Source organism: Lagenorhynchus albirostris, chromosome 19 (genome assembly GCF_949774975.1).
Source record: "Lagenorhynchus albirostris chromosome 19, mLagAlb1.1, whole genome shotgun sequence".
Taxonomy (NCBI): domain Eukaryota; kingdom Metazoa; phylum Chordata; class Mammalia; order Artiodactyla; family Delphinidae; genus Lagenorhynchus; species Lagenorhynchus albirostris.
This window is the reverse complement of record NC_083113.1, coordinates 13,807,400-13,827,577: the sequence shown is the minus strand read 5'-3', so window position 1 is coordinate 13,827,577 and position 20,178 is coordinate 13,807,400. Positions and strand designations below refer to the sequence as shown.

Sequence of the window (20,178 nt, the reverse complement as noted above, 5' to 3'; positions counted from 1 at the left end):
GCCAGGCAGGCACGAGGGAGGAACACAGGGGAGGCACAGAGCGGGAGAACCTGCCCAGGTGAATCTGTATGTTCTGCCTGAGTACATTTCGTGAGTGAATCTGTCCGGGGATCTGAGCGGGGTGTCTGATCCACTACATCTAACGGGGGGATTCAGTGTGGGGACCTGGGGTCTCTCTGCCCAGGTAGTGTGTCAACCGGATCAAGTGTTTCTAAAGATCAAGTCGATCTGACTGGGTGAATCCAACCCCATATATCTGACCAAGATATGCAGGAACCAACTGTATCTCAGGGTGTGAATCTGGCCGGATGTACCTTGGGGTACGAATCCACACGAGTACGCTTGACTGTCAGTGTCTGACCTGGAGCCTCTCACGGTCTCGACGACAGGGTCTGTCAGTGTGTGACTCTGACCACATGTATGTGGATTGGGTGAAGCTGACAGGATAAATCTGACCAGGAGATCTGTCTGAGGGGAACTGCCCAGGACTATCTGACCTGAATCTGTATGTATCTGCCTGGGGCTATGTCAGGGTCCTGATTCTACGTGGGTATATCTGCCTAAGTGTGTCTCAGTGTAAATGTGATCAAGTGTCTCTAACCAGAGGAGTCTCTGTCTGAGGTTAGGGGACCAGTTCTATCCGACCCTGTGTATTTCCCTGTTTAAAACCGTCTAGGGGCATCTGACCAGGTGTAACTCTCTAGGTCTCTCTGACCAGGGGTAGCTGAGAGAATCTACCTGACCAGGTGTTATCTAGCTGTGGAGCTTGGACAGGGTCAGCCACCCCAGTCTATCTAAGCGCATGAATCCTGAGAGGGTACTGGACGCAGGGTTTCCAACCACGTGTATCTGAGTCTCTACCACTGCAGAATGTGACCTGGTATATTTCAGTGTGTGAACGCCAAGGTGTTTCTTTCACAGGAGATATCTGCGCTCAGGGGAGGCAGGGTGGTGCCTAAGCCCCACCGAGGAGAAGGCTCTTGTCTTAGAGCCCTGGGAAGGGGGGAGGAGGGGAGCCCCCTGCTATACGGCCCATGCATGGATCAGTACTCACGACAGAAGTCCGGCCGCCTCCACTCGCCAAGCTGGGCCCCAGCGGCCTGGCAGGCTACCACATAGGTGGCCACGGCAGGGCAGAGGCCTCCCGGATGGCCCTGAGCCTGGCAGGCGTCCAGCAAGCAGGCCTGGAAGTACTGCGTGGGCGGTACGTGGCTGTGGCAAGGAGCCAGCGGGCCGTCGGGGGCAGAGATCACGCCGCAGGCGTCGGGACTGCCGAAGGGCTCCTGCTGCTCCTGCGTGCAGGGCTGCGGGCACGGCCCGGGCACGCACTCACCGCAGCCCTCGGCGCCGCCCACTTGCCAGCCGTCCGGGTTCCCGCCCACCGCATTCAGGTCGTCGTTGGGGTTCTGGTTGTAGTTCCCGCAGAGGCCACAAAGGGTGCCCGCGTACGGCGCCGGCACGCGCAGGCGCACGTTGTTGTCTCCGTCGAAAGCCAGCGAGATCGCCGTGGCCGTGGTCACCACCACGTCGGCGCCGCTCAGGTGTGCGCGCAGGCGCGAGTCCAGCTGGAAGGGCAGCGCCACCAGCGTGCCGTCCACCTACAGGGTCGGGGTGGGAGTGGGGGTGGTGAATGTCGCAGGCACAGGTTCGAATCCCGACTCCACTATCTAGTGGCGGGGGGTGGGGTGGGGGGTGGGGGAGGGGTGGCGGGTAGGGTCCCTGTGCACGTGACCTCCCCCCTTGTAATTATAATAGTAGTACTAATAATAAGCGACTATAGGCACGATGTCACTGGCTCCTCACACTACCCTCTGAAGCAGGTACTGTTCTTAGACCTATTTTACAGAGGAATAAACTAAGGCTCAAGATGGGGAAGCCACTACTCCAAGCCATCCAGCTCCAAGGCCTATACTCTCTCTCGATCCCTCCATCTGCCCTGTTAACCTGTGAAAGGCAATCAGAGTAGTGGCAGACCCCTAACTGTCCCAGGCAACTCCAGGGCTGGTACATGCTCTTGCCTGGCCCACTGACCCCTCACCTGCAGCTGTCGGGGCCGGCGGGCACTGAGGGCGAAGCTGTGGCCGTAGATGTGCAGGGTGACAGTGCGGGTGTAACTGATGGCCTGGCTGCCCCGGTGCTCATTGTCTACAGTGACCGTGAAGTTCTCTACCCCCGGGGGTAGTCTGTGGCAGGGCATACTCAGCAGGTACTCGCAGGCGCCTTGGAAGTTGAAGTGGTGCCGATCCAGGGTGATGTAATGGGGGTCACCCCAGGCCTGACACTCAGCTGTGCTGATAGGGCGGCAGCCATGCTGGCCTGAGGGCAGTAGGGCACACTCTTCACCTAGCCCGCAGCTGGCAGGCTTGCAGACCAGTGAGCCACCGCCAGGCCCGCAGTGGCACCGCTGGGAGCAGGTGGCATCAGCCCAAAACTCGCTGCCTGCCTCGTGGTAGGTGCCGTTGGCCCAGCAGCCGCAGCCACCATCCAGGGGAACGCAGCGGTCGGTGCTCAACACGAAGCCTGAGTCACACTGGCAGCCCTCGGTGCAGGGGCCCCCACATGGGGCAGAGGCGGTGGGGGGTGCAGGAGACGGGCAGCTGGCTGGGCAGGGGGGGCCACAGAGCTCGTAGTGGCTGTTTTCTGGGCAGGAGAGCTCTGTGGGTGGATGAAGGAGTGGGAGGGAAAGAAAGGGAGAGAATGGTGTCAGGAGGTGGGGTCTGAGGATAGGGTAGGAGGAGACAGACAGAGACCACGAGAGACAGAGCAGGAGACAACGAAAGACACAGAGACAGGGAGAGAGAGGATGAGAGACAATCAAAGGGAGACACAGAGACAAGCGCCAAGAGACTGAGAGACAATAACGAAAACAGAGAGACAGAGAGAAAAAAACAAACAAACAGACCCAGAAGGACTGGAGTGAAACCAAACCAGCCCCAAAGAGACAGGACCCCTGCCCCCAGCTTCTGCTCTGTCCCCCAGCACTCACCGCAGCCGGCCTGCGTCCTCCAGTCCTTAATGACAATCCCAGCAGCCTGGCAGGCAGCGGCATAGGCAGCCAGAGCCTGGCAAAGTATGTCCTGGGCCCCACCGCCCAGGCAGACATCCAGAACGCAGCCCTTGAAGAAGCTATCAGGGGCCACGTGGGCATGGCAGGCAGCGAAGGGGCCTCCGGAGCCAGGGGCCAGGGGTCCACAGAAGCCAGGGCCCCTGTACTCCTCCAGTCGGTCCTCGGCACATGTTGGGCAGGACCCCTGACATTCATCCCAGCACAGTGGGTCCCAGCCTGGAACCCGCCAGCTGCCGCCCCAGACGGGTATGGAGGGAGCCAGCGTGCCGTTAGGGAAGGCTTGGTCGTTGCTGGGGTTATGGTCCATGTTCCCACAGAGCCCACACACCACACCGTGATAGCTACTGGGCAGCGTCACCTCCACTCGCCAATCCCAGTCATAGCTGACCCGCAGCCCGAAGTCGGTGGCCAGCACCGCTCTCGATACGCCCTGGGTGACTGAAAGCTGCCCACCGGCCACAGAGACAGGCAATGCCGTCAGCACGCCGTTCACCTGGGGGAAGAGGGGGAAGGGAGGCAAACATAGGTCACTGGAGATGCCGAGACCCGGCTCTGGCCCCCTGCCTCCCTTGCTCGTCTTGCCGTGGCTGGGAGCTGCCAAGGCCTTCCCCGTGACTGCTGGTCATATAGTCATTTGACAAACATTATGGACATCTGCTCTAGTCCAGGCCCTGGAGAATGAAAGCCCACTCTGTTGCTTTTTCTGGGTTTCTCTTTTTTTTTTTTGCGGTATGTGGGCCTCTCACTGTTGTGGCCTCTCCCATTGTGGAGCACAGGCTCCGGACACGCAGGCTCAGCGGCCATGGCTCACGGGCCCAGCCACTCCGCGGCATGTGAGGTCTTCCTGGACCAGGGCACGAACCCATGTCCCCTGCCTCGGCAGGCGGACTCTCAACCACTGCGCCACCAGGGAAGCCCTGGGTTTCTCTTTTGATCTTTGTCTCCCTCCCTCATCTCTCTCTCTCTCTCTCTCTCTCTCTCTCTCTCTCTCTGTTTCTCTCCCTCTTTCTACATCTAGACCTCTCTCTCTCTCTCCGGATTCTCTATGAGTTTCTCTCATTTGTCTCTCTCTCTGGGCCCCCTCCCTTCTCTGTGTCTCTCTCACTTGTGCACTCTCTCTCTCTGCATCTGTGTGTGTGTGTGTGTGTGTGTGTGTGTGTGTGACATTCTCTCTCTAGGTCCATCTCTCTGGGTCTCATTCACCTAGTCCCTCCCCCTCTCATCATCTCCTGTGCATCTCTGTGTGTCTGGGCATTTCTTCCACTCACTCACCATCATTTATTGAGGGCCTGCTCTGTTCCGTACTTCATTCTCTCCCTGTGAGCTGACATTAATCTGCATCTCCATTATTCTGGGCAGTCCATCTCTCTCTCTCTCCATCTCTCTCAATTTCTCTTCATGTCGGAGGCTCTGGGCCTCTCATTTGTTCCCTCACAAACAGTCAAGGGTGCTTACCTGGGTCAGACCCACAGCTGAGCACTTTACATGCATCACCTCACTGTGGGGCAGGGCCTGCTATGATCCCCATTTCACAGATGAGGAAACTGAGGCCCACCAAGTCAAGTCATTTGCCCAACATCACACAGCTCATAAGGAGAGCCTGGATTCAAACCCAGATCTCTAAAAAGGCAAATTCTAAAAAGGCAAAATTTAAGTCCTACATTAAAGCCCTTAACAAAGGGCTAGACTCATTTAATTCCCAATAGAGGGGTGATGTTTTTGTTGTAATTATTATTGCTCTTGCTGCCATTTTGTTTCAGGCCTAAGTGAAGAGAGAGAGCACTGAGCTCCTAACTGTGGCTGGCAGGACCCTTCCCACCCTACCTGGGGGCTCAGGGGCCATCCTTACCCGGACTTTGCCGATCTCGCCTTTGTGGATGGAGATGGTGGTGTTGAGGATGGTCACGGTGACCAGCCTCACGTAGGACACAGAGGGGTTGCCCCGGTTCTCATTCTTGGTGGTGACAGTGAAGGATGTCAGGCCCTGGGCGCTGCTCCCTGGGCAGCTGGTTGATGCCAGCACATAGCTACAAGTACCCTGGAAGTCAAAGTTCCAGCCATCGAAAGAGTGGTAGTGTGGGTCGCCCCACAGCCAACACGTGGCCTCGTAGTTGGGCACGCACACACCCTGGCCATTCTTCTCCTGGCATGTCTCCTGTGGCTGACACGTCACACCATGGCACGGGTCTGGGGGCAGAGGAGAGAGGACCTTGAGGGGCTGCCAAGCATACGGCCAGCTACTTCCCAGCATCTGCCCCAATCTGTGCGAGGGATACTGGCTCTAAGGGCAACTGGGGGTGAGACCAGATTCCAGGTTCCTCCCATCTGAGATGCAGGCCCTACGGTCTGCCATTTCTGAGACCAGGCCCTGGGTACCCTTCCACGTCTGAAACTCTGTGTCCAAGACCCTGTCAAAGGTCCCCACATCTGAGACCCAGGCCCTGCTGTTTGTTGTCTGAGACCCAGGCCCCGAGGTCCTTGCAGCCAAGACACAGGTCCTAGGGTCCCTACATCTGAAACCCAGGCTCTGGGGTCCCCTTGCTTGAGATCTCAGCCCCAGAGGACCGAGGTCTGAGACCAGAGACACAGGAGTCCCTCTGTCTGTGATGCTAGCCCTGTGGGCATCCATGAGGACATCCACAGCCCAGGGTTCTCTGTGTCCAAGACCTCGGGCCCGGGTTCCCCCACACCTGAGCTCCCAGCCTCCTGAGGGCCACCACACCTGAGACCCAGGTCCTGGAGGTCTCTGTGCCCAAGACCAAGGTACTTCAGGAACTTTCTGGTGAGAAACTAACCCCAGAGGTCCCACCATTTGAGACCCTGACCCTGGGGTCCTTGTATCTGAGTCTCATAGCCTGGCAATCCCTCTGTGCAAGATTCTATCTCCTTGGGGTTGCTGTGCCTAAGACCCTGGCCTTGGGGATCTCATTTCTCAGGCCTTACCTCCGAGGGTCTCTTTGTCCAAGACTGTTCCTAGGGCCACTGAATCTGTGAACCCAGCTTTTGGAACCCCTGTGCCCAAGACCCCAGCCTTAAAACTCCCTTCTCTCTCCCCCGTGACAATTTTCAGTTGACTGCCCCTTAGCTCCAAATCCACCAGTAAAGTTAGGTTTTGTCAGCAGAAGGTGCTGGAGGGTCACGGCAGGAGGAAGGGGCTGCTCTGCTTCCAGTGGGCTTTGCTCTCCAGGCTCCTGGTGGCAAGCAGGGCCAGCAGCCTGGTGGACACCCACTCGGTGAGGTTCACTGGCCCCAGCTGGTTTCCCAGCGAGTCACTCAGGCACCCCGGCAGGTGGCTTCCCAGTGAGTTTTGCCAGCACCCCAGTGGGGGTTTTCCCACCTTCCAGCTCAGCCTGCACAACCTCTCTGCCACCCTCCAATGAGATCTGCCTCTCAGCCTTGGAGTGGGGGCCGTCTTCCCAATTCCTCCCTTCCTTAGGTGCTCTGCTGTAACCTTTGGGGGCAGGGGCTGCTCCCTACATCTGCTCTTCCTGTGTTCGTCGGCGTTCTTTTTATCCCTTAGTAGTCAATCCCTATTACAAGCAAAGAATTCTATTAAACTTTCCCTATTTAAGCTACTGTGTGGCTTCTGTCTCCTGTTGGACTCTGACCAAGATACTCTGGTCCCTGGGAGTCCCTGATATCCTGCCCATCAGCCCTGAGATCTCAGTCAGTTCTGGAGGTATATCCCTTTATCCTCAGGAATAATTCTCTGCCCTCCACCCCGTGAAGTCAGTCCTGTGGGGTGGCTTTGTGGTTTAGACTTAATCCTGAGAGGTGTCCCCTGTCTGAGAGTGTGTCCCTATAAATCCTGATCTTTCACTTGAGGTGGGTCCTGTATTCAAGACCCTGGCTTTGGTGAGGTCTCTGCCTTAGACCTCAGGACTCTGTGGGTCCCAGTCTCCTCTACCCCTTGGGGATGGTGTCTGAAACCCTAAGCCTAAACCCGCATACCAGTGGCCAGCAAACTATACACTTCCAGCTGCCGGTTTCTGTAAATAAAATTTCATTGGAGCCACACCCCATTCACTTACAAAGTCCACAGCTGATTTCATGCTGCAAAGGCAGAGGTGAGTAGTTGTGACCAAGACCATATGGCCTGCAAGTTTAAATATTTACCATCTGGCCAATTAGAGAAAAAGTTTGCCGGTCCCTGCCTTACACTGACGGTCTCTGCCATCTGCCCTGGGAAACCTATCCCTGAGGGTTCCCACAGCCTGGTTTCCACCATAAGAGTCCCTGCCTTCCAGTCTGAAGGGCTACTGCCCCTGGCCTTGGGAATCCCAGCATAGGGGTCCCCAGGTCTGAGACTTCAATCCTTAGTCCTCTGTGCCTCCCACCGTGAAGAGCCGGGTCATATCACCCTCAGCTGCAGAGTCCCCGTCCTCTGTTACCCCAGCCACACCGGCCCTGGCCCCAGCCCAGCACCTTTGGTGACGCAGCTCAGGACGCCTCCCGAGGCGTGGCACACCTGCTCTGGACTGCAGCTGTGGTCCTGGCACAGCAGGCCTTTTCCAGCGTGGCACACGCACTGCTGCTGGCAGTTGTCAATGAGTACAGTCTGCCCCAGCTGTGGGGACAGGAGACACAGCTATCAGGGCGGGAGCTGACTCTGGCAACTTTGGTGTTCCGGGCATAAAGGGGTCTGGAGGACATAAAAGGGACATCTTCCAGCAGGGTGGCCCCTTGTCTAAGGCACAGCATGGCCTTGGGGCCCAATTTATTCATTCATTCAGTTTCATTCATTTACTCACTCATTTATTTATTCCAAAATAGCTACTAAACGTCTGCTGTATGGGAGAAACACAGGAATTAAGGGCAAAGGCTCTGGAGCAGATTGCCTGGGTCTGAAGCCTGTTTCTGCTATTTCCAAGTTACACCACTCTGCTCAAATTACTTAGCCCCGTTATGCCTCAGTTTCCTCATCTGTAAGTTTCAGGTAATAATGGCACCAACTTATGAAAGTATAACTGAGTTAATAATCCATATAAAGTACAGATGAAATGAAAAAGGATTTCCTTTAAAGACCCAGAATGGAGAGGAAGCGTGGGTAGCGATGAAATAAGATTGGGAAAATGTTGATTATTTTTGAAGGCTGAGTGACGGGTACGTTGAGATTTACTATACTCTTCTCTTGACTTCTGCCTGTGTGAAAATTTTTATAATAAAAAGTTTATATATAACATTATATAAAAAGTATATATATTATATAGAAATCAATAAATTCATATATATTGTACATACAGCACTTAAAGCAGTAACCGGCACACAGTAAGCACCATACGCCTGTTTGCTGTAGTACGATTATTATTCGTATGAGGAGGCAAACAGAGAGGGTTCCTGCCCTCACAGAGCTCTCAGACCTTTGAGGGAGACAAACTTTAGATAAACACACACTCAAATCAAAGGAAAAGGAGTAACTCTCAGAGAGTGGCAGAGGGAAGCAGAGGGAGTTAGCCTCTGGTATCACAGAGACGAAATCTATACCTGGATACAAAGCCGAAACTTGACCTGGGGAGCCAGGGGATGGTTTCAAGTTGCAGGACCTATGGTCATATTTGGAAGGGTCTTACCTGCTACCTTGGGGATGGTAGACGAGAGGGAGCAAAAGTGAGGGCTGGAAGGGAGACAGCTGGGAGAGGACAAACCTGGACCACGGTGGGGCCATGGCGAGGGGAAGAGGAGTGGGTGGGAGAGACGTTCAGGAGGCCAAGCGGACAGGCCGTGGGGCTAATGGGCAGTGGGAGGGGGGTCCAGCTTGCAGTCCCCAGCTCTGCCCAGGATGACCAGGTCCCTACCTCGTAGTAGACACCGTTGTGGTAGCAGCCGCACTCCTGGATGGGCACGCAGGCTTGGCCGTCGTTGAGGAAGCCGGAGTCACACTGGCAGCCCTCGGCACAGCTATCTGGGCACTGCGGGGGGGCACTGAGTGCCCAGCAGCCCAGGGAGCAGGTGTCTGCACAGAGCTCGTAGTGGCTGTTAGGGGGGCACTGCATCGCTGCAAAGAGGGGGTGCAGGTCAGAGCCCCTGGGAGTGAGAGGCTGCAGGGCCCAGGGTCTGCCCCTTCTGTGCCTCTACCTCCCCCTCTCTCTGCCCCTCACTCACGACAGAAAGATTCGGTCCTCCAGGGTTCGACGTGGCCTCCAGCTGCCTGGCAAGCACTCACATAGGCATGAACGTTGCTGCAGAGAATGCTCTCGTTCCCGCCACCCACACAGAGATCAAAGACACAATCTTTCAAGGGACCCTGGGGGTCCACCAGCTTGTGGCAGGCAGCCAGCGGCCCCGTGGGGCTGGTGAGGAGCCCACAGAACTGCTGCTGCTCGTATTTCTCCTGCAGCTCAGGTTTACACTCCAGCTCCGTGTCACAGCTTTCGCCGGGCTTGCAGGTGGGCAGGCAGGGAGAGCCTGGCACTGCCTCCTGCCAGGAGTTGCCGAACTCATTGGAGCTGCCTGCCTGTGAGCCGTCGGGCTTCTGGAAGTCGTCCTTGGGGTCGCCGTTGTAGTTCCCACACAGGCCACACAGCTGCTGGTAGTAGTTGCCTGGGATGGTGACCCGCACATTGTACGCGAGGTCATAGGCCACGCGCAGGCCAAAGTCAGTCTCGATCACAACGTCTGAGCCATGCTGGGAGGCGCGGACCTGGCCCTCGGCCAGCACCACAGGCAGCCTCTTGTCCACACCATTCACCTGGGAGGTGGGAGATGCCGTGCTTCAGAGGGTACACTTTGAGAGGTCAGACCCTAGATCAAGCCCCTGCCTGACACTGAAGATCTGTGTGACCTCACCTCTCAGGGTCTTGGTTTCCATATTTGCAAAATGGGCCTAATAATAGGGTCTTGTAGTGGGTTGAATGGTGGTTCCCCAAAGATATGTCCATCTAGAACCTCAGAATATGACCTTATTTGGAATAAGCGTCTTTGCAGATGTAATTAGGGTAAAGATCTTGAGATGGGATCGTCCTGCATTAGGGCGGGCCCTATATCTAATGACAAGTGTCCTTAAAAGAGCCAGAAGAGGAGAAGATACAGGGACACACAGGGGAAAAGGCCATGTGAAAATGAAGACAGGGACTGGAGTGATGTGGCCACAAGCCAAGAACACCTGGAACCACCAGAAGCTGCAAGAGGAAAGGGAGGATTCTCCCCCAGAGCCTTTGGAGGCGGTGCATCTCTTGCCAACACTTTGATTTCGGACTTCTGTCCTCCACAACTGTGAGAAAATAAATTTCTGTGGTTTTAAGACACCAAGTTGGTGGTAATTTGTTACAGCAGCCTCAGGAAATGAATACAGGTCTCAATGTAATAACACCCTTATGAAAGCAGGGACCAGGAGGGAGGGGAAGATGGAGTGGAAGGGGTAGATGTCCGGAGGGGATAATCAAGGGGCAGGGAGGTGGAGACTGAGCTACATGGGAGAAGGTCTTGGTCCCCCACTGTAGGCTCTGACTGGCACCCCCTCTCTTTGCAGACCCCATGCCTCCCACATCTACTCAGAGCTCTGTGCCCCCTGCCCCTGGCCTGAGTGCTACACATGCTCCACCCACAGATCACCCTCTACCCCAGGCCCCTTCCCTTCACGTTCCAGCCCTGCTCTCACCGTGACCTTCCACTGCTTCTGCTCCAGCCGCAGGGTGAAGTTGGCCACCTGGACAGTGACCACCCTGGTCACGCTGACTTTCCCATTGCCCCAGGCCACGTTCTCCTGCAGGACGGCAAACTGGGCCAGGCCAGGCTGGGTCCCGCAGGTCCGAGCCAGTGAATACACACAGGTGCCCATGAAGTCGAAGCGGCGGCCGTCGAAGGTGGTGTAATGGGGGTCTCCCGATGCCTGGCAGGTGGCAGAACCCACAACCACACAGCCCAGGACGCCACCGGACGGCTGGCAGGCCTCGTGTGGGCCACAGCTGGAGGGCTCACAGGACACCAGGCCACCCTCCTCACAGTGGCACAGGGAATTGCACCCCGACCCCGGGTGGAAGGTCTGGCCGGGCGGGTGGTAGGTGCCCTCGTACACGCAGCCACAGGAGGGCAGCGGCACGCAGGACTCACCGTTGAGCACGAAGCCCTCATCACACACGCAGCCCTCTTTGCAGTCGAAGCCACAGCCCCCAGGCACCGGGAGGTCTCCGCAGGACAGCGGGCAGCCGTAGGAACACGCCTCGTAGTGACTGTGGGGCGGGCAGCTCAGGGCTGCAGGGAGAGCAGCCATCAGGATCAAGAATCCCTGCTCCCTGGGGACACCGTGGACCTCCCCCCACCCACACGCATGCACACACACATGCTCACACACACTCACACGTATAAGTGGTACAGCGGCAAGGAGACCCTCTGTTCAGTGGGGCCTGGCAAACATATCACAGTTAATCTACTCCTGATAATTAAGATACTATTCCAATTTAACGGTGGTCTGGGTTTATCTGTAATGTCTTTAATGACCTTATTCAAGTTGGTAACAAGTTGTGGATCCGTGGTACATATTTTAACCATGCAAATGCGCGTGTGTGTGTGTGCGTGTGTGTAATCTATGCAGTGTATTTGTGAATGCAGTATTTTTAGCTTCTTCACTCTATAGCAGTAATGCAGTAGTAGTGGTAATAATTCTATAGTAAATTAAAATATTTGGCCAGGGTGGTAAAGAAAAAAATGAAAAAGAACCCCTGTTTCTCTCTCCAAACTCCAGTCATCCCAGATTATAAAACAGGTGGTTTCCTCACAAAAAAAGAACAAACCCCCCCCCCTAAAACGGAACTCACTCAAGCCTCTATCTGCACCATCCAATACGATAGCCACATGTGGCCATTTAAATGTAAGTTAATTAAAATTAAGTAAAATTGAAGATTTAGTTCCTTGGTCACACTAGCTCGATTTCAAGTGCCCAATAGCCACACATGACTAGTGGTGACCAGATGGGACAGCTTAGGTATAGAACATTTCCACCATCACCAAAGTTCCATTGGACAGCACCATTATAGAGCTAACATCCAGTTTACAAGAGAATCAGGGGACAGAGGGACAAATTAAATACACTGTGAAGAAGCAACGAGCCAAATCCAGAAAGTAGGAAATTCTGTAGAATAAATGACCTGTTTTTTCCATGAACAAAGGAAGGGGTGGATAGAGGGATAGACATGTGATAAAGCAAGTATAGTAAAACACAGATCGTAGAATGTAGATGGTACGTATACGTGTGTTCACTGTAAAATTCTTTCAACTCTTTTGTATATTTGAAAATTTTCATAATAATATGATGGAGAAAAAAAGGAGGGGGCTATTACAGGATAAAAATGAATACAGAAAAATCAACCCAGTGCAGTGTGGATTTGGTCTGGATCCTCATTCAATTAAAGCGAAAAAACCACATTTTTTAGACAGTTGGGGAAATTCGAACCCAGGTTGGGTATTAGAGGATGTTAAAGAATTAGTGTTATTTTTCTTGTTGGTAATAACAGCACTGTGGTCATGTTGCTTAAAAGTCCTATCTGCTGGAGACGTTTACTAAAGTATTTGTGGCAAAATTCATGTCTAGAATTTGCTTTAAAATATTTCCACAAAATAAAAAAAGAAAGGGGTGGTGGTGAAGGAGATAGATGAATGAGAATAGCAAAATACCCACAAGAGCTGAAGCTGGTGCTGGGAACATGAGTTCAGGCACCCCCCCAGGCCTCCCTCTGCCTGGTGTCTGAGTCCTCACAACCCAGTCTTCTAGAACTTCCAAGGGGTCCAAGGGAAAGAGTAGTTTTAAGGAAATGAGAGATTCTCAATTACTACAGAGGCCATAGAATGCAACAATTAACTGTACAAATTCAGGAGTCAACTGGCCTGGGCTCAAACCATGCTGCCCTGCTGTGTGACCCCAGGCAAGTTACTTAATATCTCTGCGGTTCCATTTCCTTGATGATCCCACCTCACAGGGTGGTGGTGAGGATGAAATGAGAGCTGTTAAGCCCTTAGAACAGAACCTGCCCAGTGGGAAGTGTGCCACACAAGTCCTGGCTCTAATTATGCGAGTTCTTCCTAAAAACGATCGGCCTGAGAATGCGCCTCTGATGGAGTTGCATCTGCTTTCCCACTGTCCCTTTTGCAAGTGTGCTTCTCCCACTTTACAGAAGAGAACAATCCCGAATCTTAACACAGTGTGCTGCCGTGGGGATGTGAAAACTTCCAGGGACACGAAGGGACAATTTCAAATATTACCATAAGCGTGGAGACAATGGATGACAAATCATTACTGGTGACAAATCATTACTGATATCAAATCAGTTCCAGCTCTGCTCCCGACAAAACAGAAGGAGGGCCTCATAGAATCAGCTGCTTAGGAGTCATAAAAAGTAAGTTTTATGGCATCTCTCAGTGCGACTAACTTCCCTGCAACTCAAAAGGGGTTCAAAGAACGGAGTGACGTTGCTCTAGCAGAACTCCTGCCACTTCCATCCACTTAGTAATATCATATCTACAAAATGAAAAATAGAATTGATGCTACACCCTGTCTCCTTCCAACAACAGACATGAACTACTGGGGGAAAAACCCATCCATCTCATTAAGAGATGTCTTTCCAATACATGTTTAATATATATATATATATGTATATATATATATATATATTTTTTTTTTTTTTTTTTTTTTGCGGTACGTGGGCCTCTCACTGTTGTGGCCTCTCCCGTTGTGGAGCACAGGCTCTGGATGCACAGGCCCAGCGGCCATGGCTTACGGGCCCAGCTGCTCCGCGGCATGTGGGATCTTCCCGGACCGGGGCACGAACCCGTGTCCCCTGCATCGGCAGGCGGACTCTCAACCACTGCGCCACCAGGGAAGCCCCGTGTTTAATATTTTTTATCAGTTGTGTACTAACGAGACTTGCAATGATAACTCTCTATCCTTTTTTTTTTTAACACTTAGGGTCTATGGTCTCAGGCATTTCTAAAACTTATTAAATGTTGCTCACTCGTGCATATGTTTGTGGCAGAGATGTATGATGGGGATTGTGACAGACGGACGCTGGCCACCCCTTACTCTGGGTTTGGCCATGGTACTGACTTTGGCCAATGGGACATTAGCAAATGTGACGTCAAGCAGAGGCCTGGAGTGTGCTTGCCCACTGGGGGCTGTCCGCCCTTGCTGCTCTTTGGAACCTTGAGACCACTGTGTGAAGAAGCCTGTGCTAGCCGGCTGGAAGATGAGACCAAGCAGAGCAGAGACAAGCAGTCCTGACCGAGATCCTCCAAACCAACCAGCCTGACAACTGCCAGATGTGCAGGCAGGGATCCTTAGGAGCTCATCTCTGAATGACACCTGCCGAATGGGGATCAGACCTGGGGCCACCAGCTGTATCCAGCCATCTTACAAATATTTACTGCATCTGTGACTTCCTAGCTGTCGTGATCCCAGGCACGTAACGAACTTTCTGAGCCTCTGGCTCCTCATCTGTTAAATGGGTATAACCATAGCCCCTACCTCATGGGGCTGTTATAAGAATTCAATGACTTAATGATATTTATACATTAATGAATATACGTAAGGCTGAGTCCCCCAGTCGTCACTCTCGGTACTCACGGCAGAGTTGCTCACTCCTCCAGGGGTGCACAGTGGCCCCGGCGGCCTGGCATGCAGCAGCGTAGGAGGCCAATGCGTCACACAGTGGTCCAGACTGGCCTGGCAGCAGGCAGCGGTCGTAGACGCAGTCTCGCACAGCACCCTGTGGGTCCAGTGTGTGGTGGCACTCCCGGAAGGGCCCACTGGGGTCGGCAAGGATCCCACACTCCTTCTTGCTCTGCAGCTGCTGGGCCACCAGGTTGTCCAGCTTGGGACAGTCGCCTGGCTCAGCTGCTCCACAGCCTGGCCTTGTTTCCTCCTGCCAGCTCTTCCCGAAGGCCAGTGCGTTGGCAGCTTGGCCTCCACCCCTCAGAGCCAGGTCGTCAGCCGGGTCCCCGTTGAAGTTCCCACAGAGCCCGCACAGGGCCCCCGCATAGCTGCTGGGCACCTTGGCAGTCACATGGGCATCCCAGTTATAGGTGACAGTCAGGCCAAAGTCTGTGCGCACGACAGCATCTTGGCCCTGGCGGAACACCTGCACCTGCCCATCTGCCGCCTGGAAGGGCAGGTACTGAAGGATGCCGTCCACCTGGGTAGAGATGCGGGAGGACCAAGAGGTCAGGGTATTCAAGGCTCTGTGACTCACCTCTCACTCACTCAGCTCTGGCTACTCTGGGCTCCTTGCTATCCTCTTGAGCACATTATGCTTGGTCCACCTCAGGGCCTTTGCACTTGCTGTTCCCACCGCCTGGCAAATCATCCACCTCTCTTCATCCTTCAAGTATTTGCTTAAATCCAAATCCCTAACCCATGGCCTTCAAAGCCTACAGGATCTGTCTCCCTGTTACCTCCCTGACCTAACCTCCTCCCACTCTCCCCCTCACTCATTCTGCTGTAGCTACCCTGGCTTTCTTGAGATTCCCCCAACTCTCCCAGTTTAGTCTAACTTTAGGGCCTTTTCACCTTGCCAAGAACACCGCCTACCACTTTTCTCCTGGCTGCTTCCCCTTCATTCTTTAGGACTTGGCTTAATTCTAAGCCCCTTCCCTAGAACATCCTGCTTAACCTCAGCTCTTGTCCACCTTTGTGCCTGCACCACCTCCCACATCACTCACTCAGGCTCCCTGCTGTCTCCTTGCTGTCTCCCACAACATATTAAGTGCACTCCCACCTCTGGGCCTTTGCACTTGTTGTGACCTCTTCCCGGGATACCTCTCATCACTCTTTAGTTGGCCACTTCTACTTCGTATTCTAGGCATCAGCTTTGATCCAAACCCCTTACGATGGCCTAAAAGACCGTACATGATCTGAGCCTCACTGCTCTCCAATTTAATTCTTCAGGACTGCCTCCTTCCCCACCCTTGGAACTCCAGCCATGCAGGCATTTTGATATTCTCCTGTACTCATCAAGCTCAGCCCAGCCTCAGGGCCTTTGCACTTGCTATACCCTATGTACCCTATGCTTGCAACATACCTACCCTCTTCCACATCTTTATTCTTTGTCTGGCTGCCTCCCCATCACCCTTCACATCTCAGCTTAAAATCAAATCCTCTACCCACTAGACCCTGCGTGTCCCCTCTTTTCTGACTTCATCCCCTACCCACCTCTCTATCCCATCTCCCCAGGCTCACTCTTTCAGGTGCAGCCTCCTTGGCCCCGTGCTGTTCTCCTGAACTCTTCAAGTTCAGTCCAGCCTCAGCCTTTGCACCTGTTGTTCCCTCTGCCTAGCAACCACTACTCTTCACCTGGTGGTCTCTTCCTCATCCTTCAGGTTTCAGATTAAATCAAAAGCCTCTATCATAGCCATCCCCTACATCATCTCCTACCTCGCTCTCCCTTCCCTCTCTCCATTCCAGGCCCACTGGCTTCCATGCTGTTCCTCTACCCCTCATGTTTGTTCCTGCCTCAGAGCCTTTCAGTTGCTGTTCCTTCTGCCTGGAACAGTCTTCCATCCACTTCCATCCCTGCCTGTTCCATCTCTTTCTTCAGGAAAGGCAATAGAATGCAGAGGTTAAGAGTATGGACTCTGGAGCCAGACAGCTTGGCTTCAAATATTGGCTCTGCCACTCATTAGCTGTGTGACCTTGAATAGTTGACTTAACTTCTCTGTGCCCAGATTTCTCCTCTAACAAGATTACCTATTTCACAGGGTTGTTTTTATAGAGATTAACATACGAGTTACTGTATGTCAAGCATTTAACACATAGAAGTAAATTATATTTATATATATATATATATATATATATATATAATTTACTGGGTGGTGGACCCTGTAAGAACCCTCTGTCCAGAACCCTGTGGGCCCATCTGCAAGTACCCCCACACCCCTGTAACACCCCCCCAACACCTTTTGTTCCCGACTTTTCACATGTCACCTTACTCTCTGTATATCAATTTTCCTCCAGAAAATGCACCAATCTTTAACTTTGGAGGGTTCATAACAATAAAACATTGAGTCAACATTTACTGAACACTTGTTGGGCACCAATGTCTCTTTTAAACATCCTACAGGGCTTCCCTGGTGGCGCAGTGGTTGAGAATCTGCCTGCTAATGCAAGGGACACGGGTTCGAGCCCTGGTCTGGGAAGATCCCACATGCTGTGGAGCAACTAGGCCCGTGAGCCACAACTACTGAGCCTGCGCGTCTGGAGCCTGTGCTCCGCAACAAGAGAGGCCGCGATAGTGAGAGCCCCGCGCACCGCGATGAAGAGTGGCCCCCGCTTGCCACGACTAGAGAAAGCCCTCACACAGAAACGAAGACCCAACACAGCCAAAACTAAATTAATTAATTTTAAAAAAACAGTTTAAACATCCTACAAATAGTAACTCGTCAAACCTCCACAACCACCTTGTGAAGCGGCTCCCATTGGCGAGGCACCATCTTATTATCCCATTTGTCAGAGGACAAAACTGAGGCACTGAGAGACAAAGTCACACAGCCAGGGAGAGGCAGCACCGCCTGGCTGGGGGGCCCCAAGCCTAATCACTGGCCACAAGGTCTTCTAGCAGACCCCCACCCTCCCCCAGTGGCCAGACCCCTACTCTTTAAGGGGAATTCCCTGCCCCTCCACCCGGCCTTGGGCACCCATCACTCACCAGCACTCGCCCAGGGTATTCCCGGCGCACGGCCACCTTCACACCACGAGCCTCCACGCGCACGGCGCGCGTGTAGCTCACCGTCTGGCTGCCCCGATGCTCGTTTTCCACCAGCACCCGGAAGGCAGGCAGCCCCGCGGCCTGGCCGCACGAGCCGGCCAGCAGGTACGTGCAGGTGCCCATGAAGTCGAATCGCCGGCCGTCGAAGCTCACGTAGTGCGGGTCCCCAGACGCCTGGCAGCTCCCGAAACGGTCGGGGTAACAACCCAGGAGACCGTTCTGGACGCGGCAGCGCTCTCCAGCTGGGCATCCCTGCGTGTCGCTGCAGCGCACCTGCTGGGTGGCGGCGTCACAGGTGCAGCGCCGCCGGCAATACTCATCGGCCCACACCTCCTGGCCGGGCGCGAGCGGGCGGCCCTCGAAGTTGCAGCCGCAGGACGAGGTGGCAACGCAGGCGCCGCCGCTGGCCACGAAACCCGGGAGGCACACGCAGCCCTCGACGCACGGGCGCGAGGAACAGTTGGACGGCACCGCGGCGGGGTTGCAGGAGGCCGGGCAGGCGGGGCCGCAGAGCTCGTAGCGGCTGTTGGCGGGGCAGGACAGGGCTGCGGGGACACGGGAGCGGGAGCGGGGTCAGGCCAGCACAGTCAGAACGTGCCAAGACTTCCCTCCCCAACCCAGCTCCTTCCTCAGAGCTCCCCATCTCAGTTAAGGACACTTCCACCCTTCTGGGTGCGAAGGCCCCAAACCTCAGAGATATAGTTGATTCCTTCCCCTTTATTCACTGGACAACCAACATGTCGGTAAATCCTGTGAGCTCCACGTTCAAGATCTATCCAGAATCTGCCCCTTTTCCCTTTCACCACAGTCCCCACCCTTGTCCTGTTCACCCCAGCAGCCTCCTGCCTGGTCTCCCCCCTGCTCCCATCCTGCATCCCATTCTATTCCTCACATGCAGCCAGAGGGATCCTGTGAACACTTGAGTTAGATGACATCCGTCTCCTGCTCAGAGGCCTCTTGTAGCTCTGTCTCGCTCAGGGTAAAAGCCAGAGCCCTCCTACTGGTCCATGAGGCTTCCCATAATCCACGATCTGCCCCCATCACCTCCCTGTCCTCATGTCCTCTCACTTTCCCTCTGGCTCACTCCGCCCCAGCCACAGTGGCATCCTCTCTGGTCCTCACACTTCCTCCTCTGGGCCTTTGCACTGGCTTTTCCCTGTGCCTGTATTAGCCTTTCCTCACATGGCATGTGGTTAAGAGAAGGTTACTGGAATGTAGATGGCCTGGGTTCAAATCCCAGCTCTCCCCTTCTTAGCTGTGTGATTGTGAGCAAACAACTCCAATTTCTCTGTGCCTCAGTTTCCCCATCAGTAGAATGGGATAATAATAGTCCCAGTATCACAGGAGACTCATCTATGTAGAGACACCCCCATGTAGAGCATCATTATGAGCTCACACTGTTGCCTAATCCTGGTCTCTGTTCCAATGGCAGCTTCTCCCAAGGGTCTTCCCTGAGCACTCTCTTCATGAGTCTCCCATTTGCTCTTATCCCATGAACTCTGTTTCTTTTGCTCTCTGAAGCTATTCCACAGGTTACTGCTTACTCTCTGTCTCCCCTCCTAGGATTATAAATTCTGTGGGAGTGGGACATAAATTCTTTGGGACAAATTCTGTGGGAGAATTCTGTCTCCAACATGGCTGAATCTGCAGCACCATGGAGGGGGCCCGGCCCCCAGAAGATGCCCAGTAAATACCTCGAAAATGAATGGGTAGATGAGTGAATGCACTCGTGCTTCTTTTGCACCAGGCTTTGGGGAACTCGGCGGTGGTGGGGAGTGGTGTTCACTGGGCAGTGAGGACACAGCAGTGACCAAGACAATCCCCAAATGGCCTCAGTGTCTCCCCTCGACTTACCCCTCTCTGGAGTTCCTGTCCCAAGCCAACGGGCCTGGGCCTGGAAGCCTCCTCCTCCTTCCTGTGCTAGCCTTTCTGCCTCCTGAACGTTTCTCTGGGAGCCTCACAAGGGCAGAGACAGGTGTTTTGGTCCCCACTGTGCCCATCGTCAGCACAGGGGTGGGGCCAGATAGGGACTCAGGGAATGCATGTTGGATGAATGAATACATGAGTGAATGAATGATTCAGTGGATGGATACCTGGCTATGGAGCTGGGACTTTATCCAGAAGACATCGGGGAATCATGGAAGAGTTATAAATGAAGAGATGTTCGCATGTCTGCTTTGGGACATCTCATGCCAAGTCTTTGCACATGCCCTTCTCTCAGCTTGGAACCCACTTCCTGCCCCCCCTTTTTTCTATCTAGCTCGAATCCCTCCTACAGCCTTCAGATTGGGCATCCCTTTCTCTAGGAGATCCCACTTGGTTCCCCAGACTGAGTCAGGAAGCTTCTCTGGTCTCCCATAGCCCCTCTGAACTTCCCCCATCCCAGCCCTGACCACTCTGGACTGTCACTGTCTAGTGTGATAC

General features: G+C 54.0%; 1 protein-coding gene across 1 annotated transcript in view; it reads right to left on the bottom strand.

The window, feature by feature from the left end:
• FCGBP (Fc gamma binding protein) overlaps nucleotides 1-20,178 on the bottom strand; it is an 82,981-nt gene that overhangs the window by 9,672 nt on the left and 53,131 nt on the right. Inside the window, exons 10-19 of the mRNA XM_060131569.1 lie at nucleotides 17,695-18,299; nucleotides 14,619-15,186; nucleotides 10,665-11,257; nucleotides 9,170-9,755; nucleotides 8,863-9,062; nucleotides 7,493-7,634; nucleotides 4,917-5,254; nucleotides 2,987-3,560; nucleotides 2,039-2,655; nucleotides 1,055-1,598 (exon numbers count right to left, since the gene is read on the bottom strand). Coding sequence (XP_059987552.1) covers nucleotides 1,055-1,598; nucleotides 2,039-2,655; nucleotides 2,987-3,560; nucleotides 4,917-5,254; nucleotides 7,493-7,634; nucleotides 8,863-9,062; nucleotides 9,170-9,755; nucleotides 10,665-11,257; nucleotides 14,619-15,186; nucleotides 17,695-18,299 — 4,767 coding nt within the window. The remainder of the gene's footprint in view (nucleotides 1-1,054; nucleotides 1,599-2,038; nucleotides 2,656-2,986; nucleotides 3,561-4,916; nucleotides 5,255-7,492; nucleotides 7,635-8,862; nucleotides 9,063-9,169; nucleotides 9,756-10,664; nucleotides 11,258-14,618; nucleotides 15,187-17,694; nucleotides 18,300-20,178) is intronic.